Source organism: Triturus cristatus, chromosome 7 (genome assembly GCF_964204655.1).
Source record: "Triturus cristatus chromosome 7, aTriCri1.1, whole genome shotgun sequence".
Classification (NCBI taxonomy): domain Eukaryota; kingdom Metazoa; phylum Chordata; class Amphibia; order Caudata; family Salamandridae; genus Triturus; species Triturus cristatus.
The window spans coordinates 1,480,529,371-1,480,549,700 of record NC_140590.1 but is presented as its reverse complement, the minus strand read 5'-3'; the positions used below and the strand labels follow the sequence as shown (position 1 = coordinate 1,480,549,700).

Genomic DNA, 20,330 nt, shown 5'->3' with positions numbered 1-20,330 from the left:
TACACGGACAAAGGATGGTTGTCTGGAGGTGATTGGAGCAAGCACATGGACAATGAAGAGGAGTCGGAGCAACTGCATGAACAGAGGGTGGGCGAGAGGGGCTGGGGTCAAGAAGATAAACAACAGACATCATTCAGGTGGAGCTGGAGTCAAACAGAAGGACAGCAGAGGGTGGAAGGGAGTGTCTGGGGATAAGCAGATGGACAGTAGAGGGTCATATTAGGAGGGACTGGGAAAAGTACATGGACAATGTGGAGGGACGGGCAACTACATGGAGCAAGCAGATGGACTATGTAGGGTAGTCAGTAGGGACTGGAGGCAAACATAAGGACAGCAAAGGGTGTCATGAAGGACTGGGGCAAACAGATGGACAACAGAGGGTCACAAGAGAGGCTGGGTGTAAGCAGACAGGTGACAGAGGGTGGGCAGAGGGGTTGAGGCAAACAGATGGAGGGTGATCTGGAGGTGCTGGGGTCAAGCAGATGGCCAACAGAGGGTTGCCAGGAGGGGATGGAGGCAAGCACATGGACAAAAATGGATGGGCGGAAGGTGCTGCGGCAAGCATACAAACAAAACAGTGTTAGCAGGGATGAGACAAGCACACAGAGAATGGATGGGGCTGGCGAGGAAAATGGAGGGGAAGAAGTACAAGAGGGAGATAACTGAAAAACACAAACACTCTCATTGAGTGCTTAAATAAAAAGAAAAAACGTAGTGCCTGAAAAAGTGAACAGTGGAAGGACACAAGTAATGCATTGTTGCTCTAGGGGAGGGTCAAACATACGAATAAGAGCCAAGCCTATGGAACCTTCTGAATAAGGAGCAAGCAAATGAGAGTGACAATGAAACCAACCAATTGTAAGCAATTGGGTGGCCTCTAAGCCCCATGTAAGGTAACCATAGGTCCAGTAGGAAACAGTGTATGATCTTACCTTAGGTGAGACCTACAAATGCGGGGATACTGCAACAATGGGAGAAAGAATTCCTCTTTGTAAGTTACAATTGCACAGGGTGCTCTCTGTGTTTTGGACCTGATGTTAAGATCAGAGAAAAACTGTCAATAATCTATGTAAGAGTTATTGGTGCCCTTTGGAAGTGTTATTATCCGTAGTGAAGCAGCATGAGGTAGGACCTGTGGTAAGGGTCCATGCAAATATCAGAGAGAGCACAATATGTGAGAATGTGATAATAGGGACCAGTGCTAAAAACTAGTGCCGATTCAATTTGCACCAGTTGTAACACTAGAACACAGGTCCAAATGATAATAGATGTGCCATCTGTGTATCTCAGTTCTTTCTGGAGGTAGAAGAGTGTCCATTTTAGATCCGGAAGTGAATCTCAAGGATACGTAATATCACCTGCATGGCAAAGAGAAAGTTCAGAGAAGAGGTAGTGAACTGGGGATTGGTAGAACATGTCTGTGAGATGGAAGCAGTACGACTGCAACCAATACTCCTCTTCTTTGAGTATAATAATGGAACAGGTTTGAAAACACTTCAGACTACTTCTTTCTACAGCCAGCATGGTAGCTAATGGTTAAGAAGGACAAAGGGGGAAAGGGTTTTAAGGATAACACAAGTGTTACAGCAAGGCTTCACTGCATCTGCCACTAACACTTAATTTTTGACATCCTTATTCTGCCTGCGGCTGTGCTTTATAGTTACAGATGTTTTACCTTTAGAAAGTGAGATAGACAGTGTCTGAGATGCTTGGACCGGCTCTGTTACCAGCTTATCTGTCCCATGGAACACGTGACTGGCCAGAGCCAAGAATTCAGCCTGAGACAGGCTGGAGCCTTGCTTGGCTAGACCACTTTTCCATCAGTTGACTACCAGAATATCAAGTTTTTCGCATCGACTTACAAAACTATTGACTTCAGAATATAGAGTATCCCTATATCTTCAAGGTGGGAGTATAGATTTACAGATAGATTTACTATTTTTAAATATACATACTTTCATGAAGGCTGTGTTGCACTGTAATGTCCACTGCCTAATGAACTTGGAATAAAAAGATCAAATTAAGGAATATTTATCTGTCTTTTTAATTGGATCTGAACCACATATACTGTTTCATCTGACTGCTTTTCACTAATGTGTGGTGCATCTTGGCTTTTTTTGATATACTTTAATGATTTGTATATGTCTTCAAGGTACATAGATGTAGAGGTATGCACAGTAAATCTATACGTAGCAAGGCATTAGTACTATGATGCTACTTTGAATTGCAATACTCTGCCGTCAATTTTTTGTATATCGCTATTAGTGACCTTGATATTTCGACATAAAAACCTTTATATGGAGGTCCAGTTATGTTAATATACGACAGTGAAATGAGACACCGTGCTCTTATCTGAAAAACATGTTGCTTCTTTCTTCACAGATCAATGTTAATGACCAGGACAATGGAGTCCTGGTGGGGAGATGGAGTGGAAGCTACGCAGATGGGGTTGTGCCCACCAAGTGGAACACAAGCACTGCCATCCTCCGCCAGTGGGATCAGTCTGGACCTGTAAAATACGCTCAATGCTGGGTCTTCGCTGGAGTGCTGAACACAGGTACATATTAAGCAATAACTTTGGAGCGTGGTATCATTCTTATTTGAAGGGTGCGTGACTATGATTAGAACCACCGTATGAAAAGAAACAACAATATCTCAACTGGCATCATTAGGGGAGTCAGTTCAACCAGTATGTAAAATACATTACAAGGAAGGAAAGAGGGAGACTCACTACAAGTTTTTCAAATGTGCACAGGGCATTATATATTTAGGCTCAAGGTTTAAAAATGGTACAGGTGTAACAGCACTGTAGGCATAGAATGCATAGGCTGCCCGAATTGGACTTGGTGCAAAAATGTGCTCATGACACATATAAGTGGCGACGCAAGTGACAAAGTGAAAACGGCGAAAGGTGCACGGTGACTAAATAGTGAAAATATATACAAGAAACTGTGTGGTTCAGCACAAAATAATTTACAATGATTGCGTGAATAACGATTGAGCGATTTAGTTTGAACCACAAGGAGTTAGGGCGCCGTCAGTTGCGCTGAGGAGTCCTCATATGTTTCCCATAATTGACATGACTCAAGAAAAACCGGACACCAATTTATAAAAATATACCTTATTTTTATTTAATTTAAACATCAAAATGAACGGACTAGCATACATATAACTGGAGTTATAGATTTTGAAGCAATTGTAAATCAGTGCTGTAAAATACATATGCAAAATAACATTGCTGTTAATGGCAAAATCCACTAGCAAAAATCTGTCACTTGCAGGTCTAGTTACTTGGAACCCTTATAGGGGATACGGTCATGAGGGCCTCAGGACCAGGCCACAACAGTCATATCAATTTTACATACAGGGTGCAGAGTTGTTCTGGCTTTCCTTGGTGTTGAACGGTGCTTTTTTTACCGCTTACACTGCACTGAAAGAAACAAAATGCAAAAACCCAACAGGTAAATAGCTGCTAATGTCAGACAATGGTTGCACAGTGTTCTCTGTAGCTGCAGCATAACGTGTGGGGGTCAGGTTTCTGAATTGGTGACCAACAAGCCGTGGTAGCAGTAAGCACAGCAGAAAACACAGCAGAAAGCCTATAGAACTTCACTGGGTCCAGGGGAGTAATGTAGCAGCCTGAAATTTCGAGGCAGGTGAGACTACAACTCTCATAATTGACTGGACCACCTGTACTTAACCGCTCAGAGGGCCCAATGGCCAGCGATTCTTTGGATCCAGTGAGTGTTTTTACCTGCAGTTTGCAGGGACTAGTGCCACTTGTCCAGGGGAGTCTGAGGGAGCTTCTGGCTTCCACAAGGCTCCCTCTCTTCAGGAGTGTTCAGTTTTGGTCAAGGGCAAGGGCTGTTCACTCATTTCCAAGTCTGTTGCCTCAGGGTCAAAGTATCCCTCGTTTGCGGTGTGCAGTGGGCAAAGTCCTGTTGTCAGAGAAATAGGTCTCCTCTTAGTCCTTCTTTGAAGTAAGATGCTCAGGTCTGAAGCTTTGGTGTCTAAGATTGAGGGGAGTTAGGGGTGTGGGAGCCAGAAGTCAATGGGCAGCTAGTCCCTACAGCTAGTCCACTTCTGAGGTGACCCCATGGTGGTGTAGGTCACCCTTTCTACACAGAACCCACTATTTCTGCCCTCCTAAAGATGGCAGCTTTCAATTTTAGGTGTATAGACCAGGTTGCCCAAACCAGAGGTCTGGCCAGCCTTCCTGGGAGTGTACACCGCCTGCATAGCTAACTTCCAACCTTACCCATGTGCAAGCTTGCCGGGGCAAGGTGAGGGCGGTTTCCTTCTCAGTGGGACAGCCCAAATGCATATCTGATGTGGTGCAGCCTTTGAAGCTCACCATTCTTATATGCCAATTTACTAGCCTGGGCACGAGGGAGGTGTGACCGCCTTCCTACCCAGCCTTTGCTTCTGACTTCAGGCAGTGATGGCACTGCCTGACAGGAGGTCACAATACTGTCTTGGCAGCAGCATGTGCAGGAAAGCGTGGGCTGGTCAGCTAGAGCACAGTGAAGCTGGGGCAAACAGGTGGGCAACCTCTAAGGTGCCAACTGGATGCATGCCATGTCACCCAGGACATGAGAATCATGTATGGGGTGAGAAGACACATTGTTTGATACCAAACACAACATATTTTAGTGGTACCATAATGGAGCTGACACTTTCAAGAGTGCCAGTTTGGCAGCCCATGTTATCCTTTGGACTGCTAACACATACAGTAGTTCCCAACGGGGTTTGCCACTATAGAGACATATAGGCTTGTACTTATATGTCCACACTTTTAATATAATGCATGCACCCTGCCTCCTGTGCTGAGGAGGCCTACATTAGGGGTGCCTTACATATATTAAAGGCAGTGTAGGTGACTGTGCCACACATGGCGAGGGCATAGTTGAGTCTGATCAGTTTGCTCTGCTCCTGCAGTGTGCAATGGCAAGCCTGCTGTCAGTAGTTGTTTTGGCTCATAACCATCAGCATTTGGATCAAGAAGTGGGGGGTGACCATACAACATGGAGCACTTTCCTACAGATATTACTAATGTACTCAAAAGCATGAGATGGGTTGAATAGGGAGCAGTATATTCTAATCGGACTCCACCTGGTCAAGTGGACGTGCAATGACAAACTGCACAAATTGTTGTCATAAATGTATCATCTGTATGATCTATTCAGTATTCAGTAAATACAGAATACTATCTCAGTTCATAAAGCATAATGTTCTTGAAAAATCAAAGATTTCTCGTTCATGAAAATAGAAAGAAATTAAATGTTGAACTGCAAAACAGGTGACAGCTTAATATCATATTTCAAATCATATGCGTTTGCATGCTGTGTTTATTTCATCCCTGACTCTTTTCATTGATACCTACCTAGAGCTTTTGTTGCATGAGTATCTGCTGGAACATCTTTGATAATGCAAAGGTTCTAATTATTTTGGTATTACTACACAGGCATGGAACGTGTCTTTGTATAATTTGAGACATATTACATAACATTCACACTGGTGGAAAAAAAAACAGGTTAGATTCATTTTTGACATTTTTGAAATAGGAAAGGGAGAGAATGGTACTAGCTTCAAAGCGATGTTTTTTACCATCACAAAATGAACAAACTGATCTTATACTATTTTTGCTGCATTAACAACTCAAACTTGGCAAACATATATCTTGCTCCATTTTCAAAACTCGATAGGTATCACTACATTTGATGCTAAATCTGTGATTTTTATTAGGTCGAGCTTAGAGTCAGCGCGAAAGCGCTGCTCTGCGAGACTTGCTGTACTGGAGTATAGAATAAAGCCCCGCCCACTCTCCGCCCATATTTGTCATTGGCTTGTGTCATTGTCCTTCGTAAATGGTGGCTTCTGATTGGTAAATAGGCTTGTTAGTCCCTCCTTATTACCGCATTGTCATCATTTGTAACCTCCCTTGGCAACTCTCCCTTTTACTTCGGTTGTTACACAGCACGTGTTATTTACTCTTGTAAGCATTATTTTCTTTGTTGAGTTTCTCTTTGCTTGTAGGCCCAAGCAGCATGTCCCGTTGTAGCGGTGTTGCATTGGTTATTTTATATTGCATTTTCAATGCATGTCATTTTTCCCTTTCCCTTGTATATTTACCTCACTGCTTTGTGCATTTTATAATATGTGTTCCAATTCCACCTGGAACCCTGTGGCTGTTGCCAGTCCAATGGGTCAGTTGCACTGCTCCTCATTGCTGGCCAGTCGTGTGCTATTGCTGTGCTCCATCGTTGGAATAAATACTTGAAAATACCACCTGGACTGCTTTTTATTATTCCAAGTGGCAACGAGCTGAGGAAAGGAACACCCCTGTCAACATATTTTAAGTAGCACAGGAGCTGTGTGTTCCTGAACCCAGGTTGGACTTATTTCACGCTTTCTCCAGTGATGGACTACAAGGAAAGAATTGTACACATGCATGAAGCCATCCCATGAAAACCTAGTTTCGTGTGAGTTTGCTGCAAAAACTTTCTTAATTTTAAAATTTTGGCTGCACGGCCATCAGCGACGAGTGAACATTAAGGACGTTCAAATGTAAATACCTGTTGCTGAGCAAGGCACCCGACCCGCGGGGTCAAGCCTGACGCAGGATTCCAGATGTGCCCTCACCATGCTGTTCCATTTGCTAGGGAAGCACCGAAAGTGGGAGCAAGTCGGACGCAGGATTCCAGATCTGCTCTCACCACAGTGTTCCACTTGTTTGGTTTGAGAACCAATGTACGTCACGCATGTTGCGCGGTGACACGACATGTTATGTGGAGGCCATTTTGGATCACATTGTGTACAAGTCACCACAGCAACAGACTTCACGGAACTGAACGCTGTGAAAAGGTTATCGATATTGCAGTAACACGCTGAAGATAAAAGTGGAATTTAAGCACTTAAGTGTAATTCCCTATCAGGTTCAGCATTTTATTCACACTCAAGTAAGTGTTTTCTTTGGGATGCAAGTACATTTTAGGAAATTGTGTTTGCAGTGCAGATTTGTCTGGAGCATTGAAAACTAGAAAGACAAGAAAAGCAAGTACTTTCATTGGGGTGCAAGTACGTTTAAAAAAGTTGTGTTTGGTAGTACATTTTTGTCTTGAGCATTACTAAATACAAAGACAAGGAAAGCAAGTACTTTCATTAACTTGATTTGTATAGTCTGTTTATATTTAAACATGCAATTTAATCCACCTGATAAATTTCTTCAAAGCAAAGGAGATACCCCAATTCCATGGACACGGTGGAAGGAAGAATCTTTAAACTACATGAAAGCAATTGATGGGGAGCGCATGGGGGCAGAAAGGAAAAAGAGCATATTGTTACACTGTTTGGGCTCTGAAGGCCAACGGTTGTTTTTAGGGCTTTGCCCCAAATACTTTCTGCGCAGGGTGAGGTTGATGCCAATGTGTATAAAGAAGCCTTACAAAAAATGGAACAAAGATTTAAACCTGTCGCCAACATTGCTCTTAATACATACAAGTTTTATAATAGGGACCAAAACGAAAATGAATCTTTTGATGAATCTTAACTGCAGTAAGATCCTTGAGCTTACAATGCAATTTTGGGAACATGTGCGAGGATATTATTAGGGATCAGATAATTGTTCAAGTTAAAACTAAAACATTGCAAGAACAACTATGGGTGTTGGGAGATCCGAAACTTTCTGAAGCAATATTTACAGCCAAAGCTTTAGAACAGTCTGAAAAATAGATGCATACAGAGAGGAATGTGAACAATAAGACTGAACAAAGTGAAGAGGTGTGTGTGCCATTAAACGACGAAGTCCAGCACAGTGAAGCTTCGGTTTCTGGATTGAACACATTTGGTCCCAATAATTATGGGGGGTTTAAAAGATTCCATAGAAATGAAAGATCTGGTGCATGCTATAGGTGTGGCAGCAAAACACACATGGCATCCTATGGAGGATGTCCTGCGATAAACAAACAGTGTAGGAAAGGTGGGAGAATAGGTCACTTTTCCTCTGTGTGTAAGGATCAAAGAAGAAATATAGTTCAAACAGGCGGTGAGGTATCTTGCATGGCAGAGACATGTGATAGAGTACATATGTACGAATGCTGTGTGGGTAATGAAGAAAATAAGTATTTCTAACGTCAATGATCCTGAGTACAAAATGATTAAGAAACCTCCTTTGTGTATGGTTGAAGTGTTAGGTGTGCATTTAGAACTCATGGCAGATTCTGGTTCGCCATGGACAATTGTTTCCTAAAATATTTTATGGAAAAACTAAGTGATGTGTTGGATTTTTGGAAGATTTATCCATCTGACATCATAGCAGAGAGTTACGATGGGTCCAATATTGACACGAAAGGTTATTTTGACACTAACTTGCAATTCAAATTCAGAGTGACATCTATTTCACTTTATGTGACTGTTAAGGGTGTAAATGTTCTAGGATGGAGGGACCAATGGAAATTGGGCATCATCCTCAATCCCCATTCAGTAGAGCCTGTGATGTTGAATGAAAATGCAGATGTTGATAATATTGCTGTCATTTCTATTGAAGAAAAAGAACTTTTATGAAGGAAAAATGTAAGGATGTATTTTCTGACAAATTAGGCAAACTAAAAGACTATTCACACAAAATTAAACTTAAAAATGACATCATGCCTGTCAAACAAAGACTGAGGGGTGTACCGATAAATGTCAGAGAAGAGTTGAAAAATATGCTTGATGAGTTGGTCAATGAAGGCATCATTGAACCTATTGATTCAGCAGAATGGGTTTCTCCCATTGTTCTAGTTCGAAAGCCTGACAAAAAAGTGAGAGTCTGTGTGGACCTTAGAGCGTTGAACCCTGGAATTGTGGTGGATTATCACCCTCTCCCAAACAATAATGAAGTGGTATCAATGCTAGAAGGTGCAAAAGTGTTTTCAACTTTAGATTTGAGATCAGCATGTCACCAAATCACTTTGACTGAGGAATCCAAGATGCTAACGGCATTTATCACCCCGCAGGGGTTATATCAATAGACAAGGATGCCGTTTGGATTAGCATCTGCAGCCTCAGTTTTCCAAAGAGTCATGTTCTACATCTTTAGAGATGCAGACAAGTTTGTAAGGTGCTTTCAAGATGATCTATTGTTCTTTTGCAAAAATGAGGAGGAATATTTGAAGCATTTAGTGGAGGTATGTGAAAGATTGAGGAAAGGTGGTTTGACCCTTGAAGCTAGTAAATGTAAAATGTTCAAAAGCACTGTAGAATACTTGGGACACACGTTGACAGATAATGGTGTAGTTCCCAAAAAAATCCAATGTAGATGGAGTTGTCAATGCAACTGCCCCCACCAACAAGGATCAATTGTTGTCTTTCGCAGGCTTGTTCGAATACTATAGTAAGTTTGTTAGCAATTTCGCTTCTAAAATGGAGCCTTTGAGAAAATTATTAAGGCATAGAACTACTTTTGAATGGGAAGAAGAACAACATGCTTTTGAATCTATCAAAAAAAGACATTCTTGAAGCTCCCACTCTTAAACCTTTCTCTATGAACAAGGAATGTGTCATTACGGTGGATGCAAGTTTCTATGGAATTGGAGGTGTTCTGTCACAAAAGTGTGGAAGAGAGGAGTTGAATGTGTGTTTCGCCTCCCGCACCTTGACTGAGACAGAACGCAGATATGCTGTGATAGAAAAAGAACTGTTGGCATTTGTTTAGGCGATAGAGCATTATCGGAATTATGTCTGGGGCAGCAAATTCATCTTGAGAACTGACCACAAACCCCTTGTCAACATTTTATTCCCAGGTGGTGGATGGAATTCCACAGCGCACATAGCTAGACTTACATCCAGACTGCAAGAGTATTGCTTTAAGACAGAGTTTGTGCCTGGAAAAAAAATGTTATAGCTGATTTCATGTCTCGCCTTCCTTGTCCAGAAAGTGTTTGTGACAATCTTGATGATTCTGAAGTGGTTACCACCATTCAAGATGTTGTTTCTGGTGAGTTCGAAGGTATTTCTGAGGACATGTGGAGACTGAGTGAAAAGAAAGACCTCTTATGGCAGACTATTAAGGAGTACATTCTTAAGGGTTGGCCTGAGAAAAAGAATTTGTGTGCTGAGGTCATGGCCATGTTTAAGGTTGCTGATGAACTAGAATTAGAGGGTGAACTTATGTACAAAAGTGGGAAATGTGAGCCTCCCTTTGGTGTGCAAAAGATGATTTTAAAACTGGCACACAAAACACATCCTGGAATGTCTACAATGAAACACCTTGTCAGGAATTATTTTTGGTGGCAAAGGTTTGGATCACATGGTTGATCGCACGGTCAGAGAATGTGTCACTTGCATGTCTAGTGAGAAAATGTTAAAACTTAATGTTCCACCTTTAAAAAATTCTGAGTGGCCTGATGAACCTTGGAAATAGTTGGCTTTTGACATTTCAGGTCCTTTCATGTGTTTACCACATGATTCACGTTATGCGTTGGTACTGGTGGAATACCACTCACAGTGTCCAGAAGCGAAATTTGTATCGCATTCTACTACTAACATTGTTATGGAATTTTTTAAGGGAGTTTTCGCCAGAGAAGTTTGCCCTTCAGTCCTTGTTACGGGGAATGAAGTGCAGCTTACCTCGTTAGAAATGGAAAAATTCTTCAAATGCCACAATATTAAACATGTTACAACTTCTGAATATGAACCACATGAGAATGGCTAGGTCGAATGCTTTAAAGGGTTATGTTGCCGATGTCATGAAGTTGGGTGGACATTGGAGAAATTCAATAGTAGAAAAGTTGTGGTTATATCATATCACGCCCCATACCACCACTGAAGTCAGTCCCTTCTGGTTGTTGAAAGGTAGGGCTCCCACTTCCAAGATTTGTCCTTGGTGGTTCAAGGAGAAGTGCAAAAATAATACCCTTTCTGAAAAATGTGTGAACTGCGCTGCTCATAGAGTGGAAGCAAAGCAGCTTAAAGCGAAATTGTGGTACAACTGTAAGTAGAGAACTAAATCTCATTCTCTTAGAGTTGGTAATTAGGTTAGAATTAGAAAACCTGGTTTCATCAGCAAATGCTCAGATAGATTTAGCAAAGCTATGAAGATTGTTAAAGTCTTTGACAATAGTGTCCTCACTCAAGATGGTAAGTTGTGGAATGTTATGCGCGTTGCCAAATGTCCTGCTGGCTCAGACATGGTTAATGTTGAGGATGACACATCTGATTGTTCTCCAGTATTGGGGTGTTTTTCATAGATTCACATGCTTGAATATTCCCCGTCGTCGAAGTGGGAGTCCCACGGTATATAAAAAAGCAATAAGTGTCATGTATATATATACATACATAAACAACATAAGAGCATATACATACCCAAATAAACTTTATATATTTCAAAATAACATGTCAAGTGCAAATACCATAGGATAACATTGATACATAGGCAAGCATTGAGAAAAAAGAATCACTTTACTGACATATCCCTGTCGTTTTATAGTCCAAACTCCAGCCAATCAGGCGTAAGCACCCTCTAGAACCTTCTCCTCAGAGGCTCAGGCCCTCAGATTTTCTACTGCACGTCGTGTGAAGGGAGTCTCCCTGAGCTCTGCTCAGTCTTTTGCTCTGGTTTGAGTTTTCTCATCATGTCTTCAAGTAAGAAGTCTCTTTTCCGTCCCTGTGCCTCTTGTGGAAAGTTAAGGCTTTTTTCTGAGGACCCTCATGAAAAATGTATCTACTGTCTTTACCCTGACCATAAGGTAGCCAACTGTAAGATTTGTAGAACTTTCTCACAAAAGACTTTGAAGGACAGGGAGGGTCGCCTTTTGTTGTGGCTCAAAAAACTGAAGGATACGGATGACCCCCTTTCTGAGGTGGAAAGTGTGGCCTCTGCTCGAACAGGAGTCTCCTCCAAGCGTAGTAGTGTTCAGGACTTGCCGTCTCCCTTTCTGAAAAAGAAGAGACTTCAACTTGTGGAAGTGTCTGCAGGCCAAGTCTCTGATACGCCAACGCCCCCGAGATCTAGCTCTCAGGCGTCTCTGACTCCGTCAGCGCATGTTTCTGGTCACAAACATGCAAGACCGTCGACGGGCCCGTCGACGGTCCCTCCGTCGACGAGATCTGCCACTTCTTCAACCTCGTCGACGACTCTGACGACAGTTTCCTGCAGATTTCCTGCATCGTCAACGACGACTTCATCGACGTTTTCACCATCGACGGTGGTCTGTGTTTCCTTAAAGGCTGTCTCGTCGACGATTCCAATATCTTCTTCGTCGAGTAAGAAGATGGTGCTTTCATCGATGTCTAAAGCTTCGTCGACGATATTAAAGAAGAAGAAGAAGTCATCGCCGCCGGCGATTAAAACATCGTCGACGACAGCCTCTTCGTCGTCGACAGCCTCGTCGTCGACAGCAGTCTCGTCGTCGCGAACTTCGTCGACGGCGGTCTCATCGACGGCGACTTCGTCGGCGACAGCCTCGTCGACGGCGGCCTCGTCGACGGCGACTCTGTCAAATTTTGCAACTATGCCATTGGTGCCCATGTCTACACCAGCGCCAGTGTCGACGGACGAATCCTTGTTGCAGCGTCGTCATGCCGTGCTGGACTCTGTCATGATGTCACCGGTCACTCGGCCACCTCATCAGCTATTCCCTTCTGGTGATGGGGAAGATTCGGATCCTGATGAGGATGTTCAGTCCAATTTTCGGGATGCTCGTAGTCCTTCTGAGCTTCATATTAAGTGCCAAGATTTCGAGGACGATGACTATTCGCAGGACTATTACAATCAGGAGTAGGAGCAACACCCTCCCGCGCAAGGTCCTATGGCGCAGCTTCCTTTATCGCTCATCTCCAACCTTCAATTTATGTTGGACGATTACAATCGTCGTTTTCCACCTTCCTCTCATGGATCTCCACGTGACACGCCATCTGCCTTTCCGTCTCCTCCTGTGGTGTCAACGGTGCCGGCGCCATCCGCACCTTTACAGGACCCCCCTGCAGCAGGTGCGGCGGAGGATAATCAGGATACGGAGGAGGGAGAGCTTCAAGATGACGACACTATGGCTGACTGGGATGACTATCAAATTAATTCGCCCTCATCGCCTCCAACATCACCAGTGATTTCACCACCTGTCGACATTACAGGATTCCATCAGCTGATGGAAAGAGCGGCTCAACGCTTTCACCTTCCCATGGTTGTCAGGGAAGAGGACTGCTTTCTGTATGACTTCAAATCCCAGCCGCAGAAGCAGGTACGGGCCGTGCCCATTATAGACTTTATCTGGAATGAAGGGATTAAGCTAATGAAGACTCCTAACTCCATCCCGGCAGTGCTCCCGCAATTGGAGAAGAAGTACAAGGCCCCAGACTCCTCTCCAGCTTGCTTAGTGTCTCAGCCTAAGCCAGACTCGGTGATCACCCAGGCGGCACAACGTCGTTCCAAAAATCCCTCGTCTCCACTTTCGTCGCCTCCTGACCGTGACGGCTGCCGCCTGGATGTTATCGGTAAAAAGTTTTCTACCATGGCTTCAACAACAGTCCGGGCAGCAAATTCTTTGGCTATCCTGGGCCGTTACGATTGTCAAATGTGGTCAGACATGGCAGCTTTTGTTAAGCTTATCCCAGAAGACTCTAGAGCGGACGCTCTAAAGATCCTGCAAGAGGGTGCGAGGGCATCCTCCGAAATCATCGACTGCTCCGTAGACATTGCCTCCACGGGTTTTCATCAGTTGGCTGGAGCGGCTATTTTAAGAAGACAGGGCTGGCTTCGTTCCACTTCGTTCCGACAACAGGTCCAGGCCAAGATTCTTGATATGCCCTATGATGGGGAATCTTTGTTCGGCCAACATGTGGAAGACGCTTTACAGGCCATAAAAAAGGATACGGAGATGGCTCGCTCCCTCAGCACTCTCTAGTTCCGGAAGCAGCCTTTTCGGGGTGCTCGCGGACGCGGCACCACCTCTTCCTTTCATGGGTCTTCCTCCCAGTACCGCTCCTACAACCAAGGACAACAACGTTACTCCTCACAGCCTCAACAGTCTTACAGGCAACAGTCTGGCAAATGTTATAGAGGCAAGTCCAATTACAGAGGAAACGCCTCCAAAAAACAATGACCGTGTACATCAAGAGTCCCCTCTCACCATTTTTCCCCCTTCTCCAGTTGGAGGACGAATCTCCCAGTTCTTTTTTAATTGGTCCTTAATCACCTCGGACCGTTGGGTTTTGGACATTATTTCAAGGGGCCATGCCTTAGAATTTGTAAAGATCCCTCCACACACCCCTCCATCTGGACCTCCTCCCGCTCACATAAAGGAACTTTTCAATCAGATCCAGATAATGCTCAAGAAGGGGGCCATCGAAGTGGTTCCGAAATCACAAAAAGGGTTGGGGTTCTATTCCCGTTTTTTCCTCATACTCAAGAAATCTGGGGAGTGGCGCCCCATCCTCGACCTGAGGTCTCTCAACAAATTTCTCAAAGACCAATCATTCCGCATGCTCACGCTAAAGGACATACTTCAGTTCTTCTCTCAGGGCGACTTCATGACAACAGTCGACCTTCAGGATGCTTACTTCCATGTGCCCATAATTCCACGCCACAGGAAATACTTATGTTTTCGTGTAGGCCACAGGGATTTCCAATTCAGGGTTCTGCCCTTTGGCCTGCGCTCAGCTCCTTGAGTCTTCACAAAGATCCTGGCCCCGGTGGTGGCCCATTTGAGACTGAGGGGTATTCAAATATTCCCATATTTGGACGATTGTCTCATCAAATCTCAGTCCTCTCACCAAGCGGCCCTCGATACTCAGCGCTGTCTGACTCTGTTTCAATCTCTGGGCTTGTCAATCAACGTGCAGAAGTCCCAGCTCACGCTAGCTTGGTACAAGACCTTTCTCGGCGCCACCTTCGATACGGGCAGGGCTATGGCCTTCGCCTCTGCAGATCGGCAAGCACGAATTCGGCAGCTCGCAGGCTCCATCGCAGCAAAGCAGTCACTTTCAGTCTGCATATTAAAGTCCTTTCTGGGGATGGCGTCCTCCTGCATCGGTTTGATCCCACATTGCAGACTGAAGAGTCGTACCATTCAGGAGGAATTGGACAAGCAATGGTGTCAGGTCTCCGGTTCTTTCAATGACCAGATTGTTGTGACAGCTCGCATGGCTCAAGCGCTACATTGGTGGACTTGTCCTTCCAACGTCGCAGCGGGAACTTCTTTTCTGACGACAGCCCCAGAGCTCGTTCTTACCACGGATGCATCCATGGAAGGATGGGGCGGACACCTGCAAGATCTGTCCGTCAAAGGCAAATGGACACTGGTTCAGCGTTACTGGCATATCAACAGGTTGGAGCTCATGGCCATTTTCCTGGCGTTGAAATCATTCCGACTCCAGCTCCAGGGGGAGTCAGTCCTCATTCAGACGGACAACACCACCAGCATGCACTACCTGAACAAGCAGGGCGGGACAAGATCTCCGCTGCTTTCCCGGCTGGCTCAGAGGATTTGGGATTGGGCCATACTCCATCGGATTACGCTCCTTGCAGTTCACCTGCCCGGCATCTCCAATATTCTAGCGGATGCACTCAGTCGGTCAATGTCATCGACCCACGAGTGGGAATTGCACCAGCCGACTCTAGATTTTGTCTTCGGACTTTGGGGTCGCCCGACTATCGATCTTTTTGCAACTCCACAGAACAGCAAATGCCAGTCCTACGCAAGCTGGTTTCCCCACAGAGGGTCGTGCGGAAATGCCCTTTCGATAGATTGGTGCAGGATATTTGCTTACGCTTTTCCGCCGATCCCTCTGATTCCTCGAGTGTTGCGGAAGATGCGGCAACAACCGTGCCATGTGCTCCTCATAGCTCCACGGTGGCCTCGACAGGCATGGTTCTCGGAGTTGCTCCTCCTCTCCCAATGCGAACCCGTCCTTCTTCACCCGAGGCCGGACCTTCTAACAATGAGCGGCGGTCGGATCTGCCATCCGAATCCCAGTTCTCTCAGCTTGTCTGCTTTGGACCTGAGCACCTTGAATTTGCTCATTTGAACATTCCACCGGCCTGCAGGGAGGTGTTGGCTAGGGCGAGAGCGCCCTCCACAGTGAAGACTTATAAGCTGAAGCGGAAGCGATTTTGTCTTTGGTGTGCGTCGGTCCACATCCATCCAGTGCGCGCCTCCCCGGAACAAATTCTGCCGTTCTTCCTGCAGTTGGCGCACCTTAAAAGTCTTTCTAGCGGCAATCTCTCGCTTTCGTCAGGACGGCTCGTCCTCTCTCTATTCATCTAGAGTAATACAGCAATTCTTCAAGGGTCTCTTCCGGATGTTCCCGCCCATTCGGCGTCTTCCACCCACGTGGCGTCTTAACATCGTATTGGCTCAGCTCATGAAGGCGCCCTTTGAGCCAATCCATTCGGCGGATTTCAAATTCTTAACATGGAAAGTGGCCCTCCTCCTTGCACTGACTTCCTCCCGCAGAGTAAGTGACATTCACGCCTTTACAATACAACCTCCTTTTCTTCAATTTAGATCGGACTGTGTACTTCTCCGCACTAATCCTGCTTTCATGCCTAAAGTGCCGTCCGATTTTCATCTCAAGGAACCAGAAATCTTGAAGACCTTTTTCCCGCATCCGCAATCTCCAGCGGAACAGAGTCTACACTCTTTGGACTTAAAGAGGTGTCTTAAATTCTACATCAGCAGAACACAATCCTTTCGCAAATCTGATCAGCTGTTTGTGGCCAACGGGCGCACCTGTAAAGGTCAGTCGGTTACCAAACCTACGATTGCACGTTGGGTTTCCTCAGCAATCTCCTTTTGCCATCAAAAGGCTGGCAAGCCTCTTTCTTCTGGAGTACGGGCTCATTCTACGAGTGCGATGTCCTCTTCCACTGCCCTGTTCGCTGGTGTACCCATCCATCAGATTTGCCGGGCAGCTACGTGGTCCAACAGGCACACGTTCACAAAGCATTACTACCTGGAGTCGATTAATGAAGCGGACACGGCTGTGGGACAAGCAGTTCTTCGGAATCTGTTTAAATAAGGTGAGCCTCTGCTACTTCCCTCCTTGAGTATTATCAATTGCGTATTGAATGCAATGTCACTATTTTCATGCAATGTTAATACGGCCTTGTCAGCCTGTTGCTGCTGCTTACTGGTCACTAATCTATTCAAGCATGTGAATCTATGAAAGACACCCCAATACTGGAGAAGAACAAATGTTACTTACCTGTAAACTGTGGTTCTCCAGTATTGGTGTCTTTCATAGATTCACATGCGACCCACCCTCCTCCCCTCAGAGGCTCTCTTCTCCTCATTAGACTCTATGTCACTCTTGTGCTACGAAAATCTGAGGGCCTGAGCCTCTGAGGAGAAGGTTCAAGAGGGTGCTTACGCCTGATTGGCTGGAGTTTGGACTATAAAACGACAGGGATATGTCAGTAAAGTGATTCTTTTTTCTCAATGCTCTCCTATGTATCAATGTTATCCTATGGTATTTGCACTTGATATGTTATTTTGAAATATATCAAGTTTATTTGGGTATGTAGATGCTCTTATGTGGTTTATGTATGTATATATATACATGACACTTATTGCTTTTTATATACCGTGGGAAACCCACTTCGACGACGGGGAATATTCAAGCATGTGAATCTATGAAAGACACCAATACTGGAGAACCACAGTTTACAGGTAAGTAACTTTGTTCTTCTTTGTTCAATATTGCTGAGTCTGCTTTTAGACACTATCAAGAATGCAGGCCAAACTCATGTTCCGTTACTCGTGACTGTTCTGAGGACACAGTTGCTTCTAGGGTCAAGGACTCAAATCGTATTAGACGGGTACCCAGAAGGCTGTCTGATTTTGTTAGGTGATTTCACCAGTCCTGCACATCTTCTCTTTATTTTTTGACAAAGGGAGGTGTGTTGCATTGGTCATTTTATATTGCATTTTCAATGCTTGTTGTTTTTCCTTTCCCCTGTATATTTACCTCACTGCTTTGTGCATTTTATAATATGTGTTCCAATTCCACCTGGAACCCTGTGGCTGCTGCCAGTCCAATTGGTCAGTTGCACTGCTCCTCATTGATGGCCAGTTGTGTGCTATTGCTGTGCTGCATCACTGGAATACATACTTGAAAATACCACCTGGATTGCTTTTTATTATTACAGGTGGCTTGCCCGGAGTGCCCTCCCAGGCCGCTCCGTCAGACGGGCTTGGCCTCTCATGCAACCAGGAGCCCACCATTTAGGTTTTATTCTGGGGCCGGCCATACATCAGGGAACTCTGCCCTTCATCTTGGTCTCACTGTGTGGTGGCCAGTGCAGCAATTAACAGACTCTCATGCACACAAGCCGCCAGTAGCTCGGTCTCCCTCGCCTTTTCTGCTGGCCGCCGCCAGCGGCGGCAACATTCATTTTGGGAGGGCCAGCTGCCATAGGTTTGCAGGATCAGACACTGCCCGCCATCTTGGTAGTACAGTGTGGCCGCCGGTCGGCCCGTCTCGGCGGTCGTTACTGCACACCTTGCACCCTAGCAGGTTTTTATTGTACAGGTGCACGTCCCCAGGTGTCCACGCTGCTGTCAATGGTTGCTGGACAGTAAAATTAGAGCCGGATTACTGGGCCCGGGTGCAGGAGCCCCTCGACTATGCGTCCGCCGTGCTCAGTTGTTTGCCAAGCCCCCTGCATGTTTACTCTTTTATACTTTTTCTCCGAGTCCAACAATTCCCATCAATATGTAGCACAGGTATGTAAAAAAAGTAAAAAAAGTTTCAATCTTCAATAAGTAATTGCATTGTGTGTGCCTATGGCTTTAACACTCATTTCACAGTGCCAGTTAACCCCAGACTTACAAAATACACAACATAAAATGTCATCACAATGGGCGAAGCTTTAGTAGAAGACAAAGGTATGATGGGGCAGATTTACAACAAAGTAACGCAGCACGGTGCAGCAAGTCATCTTGCTGTGCCGTGCTGCGTTAGTTTGGAAAGTACTGAGATGTGACATATTTTCAAAAATATGTTGCATCTCTGTGCTTCCCCTGCGCTGGCGTACAAACTGCAGCCATGCGTCGGCGCTGGTGCAAGGATGCCTGCGTCATGGGGAGATTGTTTTTGTGCAGGGAGGAAAAAACGAGGAGAAATGAAAACATTTCTCCTCGTTGCACCTAGCTACGCCACCTCTAGGGTGGCGTTGCATTAACACGCATCTCCAGATTTACGATTTCTGGTAAATCTGGAGATGTGTTTTGTTCCATGGGTGTTGCGTGGGAACATCCACAGCAGCACCCATGGAACGCCCCTTCCACGCACAGTGCTGCGTGGGAAGGGGCCATATTTACGAAGAAAGGAAAAGTCACGCAGGGTGGCTTTTCCTCTCCATGTAAATATGGAGGAACCCCCTGCGCCATCAGTACGTCACGAAAAGTGACGTGGTGGCGCAGGGGGCTTGTAAATCTGCCCCGATGTGTTTAACACATGCCGTGCACATAAAGCTGTTTAATACATGTTAATTGACACTTCTCAGATCCAAGTCATTTATAACAAAGCAAAAAAAAAAACAGAAACACATCAGCACAGGCAGGACATTTTCTTTTTTTGAAAATAGTTTTACAAATGGAAATATTGCAGAGCTGGTAAACGAGCACGCTTTTTCTGCTATGAATAAAAAAGATTTTGCTGTGTTGATGTGGGGAAGCAGTTTTTCAGCTTCACCTTCTGCCAGCTCCGTTGAAATGAATTTTTGGTTCCAGTGGGTGCCTCTTATTAGCGCCCGTCAGTGCTTCACGGAGAATGTCGTGGGCCCCCAACGGCACGGGCATTCAATGAAAATCCATCTTCTGCAGGCTGCTCCGATGGTTCCCCCTCAGTCGCAGCCTGGGGCTTGGCTGTGGCAGCCCAGGACTGGGTGAGAGGAGTGAGAGGACGCCTCAGTGCGGGGTGAGGGCTTCACCCGGTGACTGCATCCCATGTGTGAGAGGCTATGAGAGAGGTCTACTTATATATATACTGCGTGGGAGTAAGTGTGAGAGAGGCCACACGCTTGTGTGGGAGCACAGTTGCGTAACACGGATACCATGGGCACTAGTGCAAGCGAGGCAAACGGACCCTTAACTGATATTGGGGGAATGACATATAGCAATTATCAGGCTTCAATGGACCCCTCTGGGCGTTGGTGCCACTGCACCTGATGCACCAAAAACTAGCTACACCGCTGACGGGAAACTGCTGCTACGTTTGTGGGTGAGAGAAGGTGTGTGAGAGAGCATTTTAAGACTGCGAGGCAGGGCTTCTTATATATACCTCAAATGTGAGAGGCTGTTCATGTGCGAGAAAGAGATTGTGGCAAGTGTGACAATGTGAGAGAGTCTTAC

At 45.3% G+C, this 20,330-nt stretch overlaps 1 protein-coding gene across 1 annotated transcript in view; it reads left to right on the top strand.

The window, feature by feature from the left end:
- The window catches only part of LOC146812217 (protein-glutamine gamma-glutamyltransferase E-like), an 89,809-nt gene that overhangs the window by 39,529 nt on the left and 29,950 nt on the right, over window positions 1-20,330 (top strand). Inside the window, exon 6 of the mRNA XM_085619246.1 lies at window positions 2,383-2,557. Within this exon, the coding sequence (XP_085475372.1) occupies window positions 2,383-2,557 (175 nt within the window). The remainder of the gene's footprint in view (window positions 1-2,382; window positions 2,558-20,330) is intronic.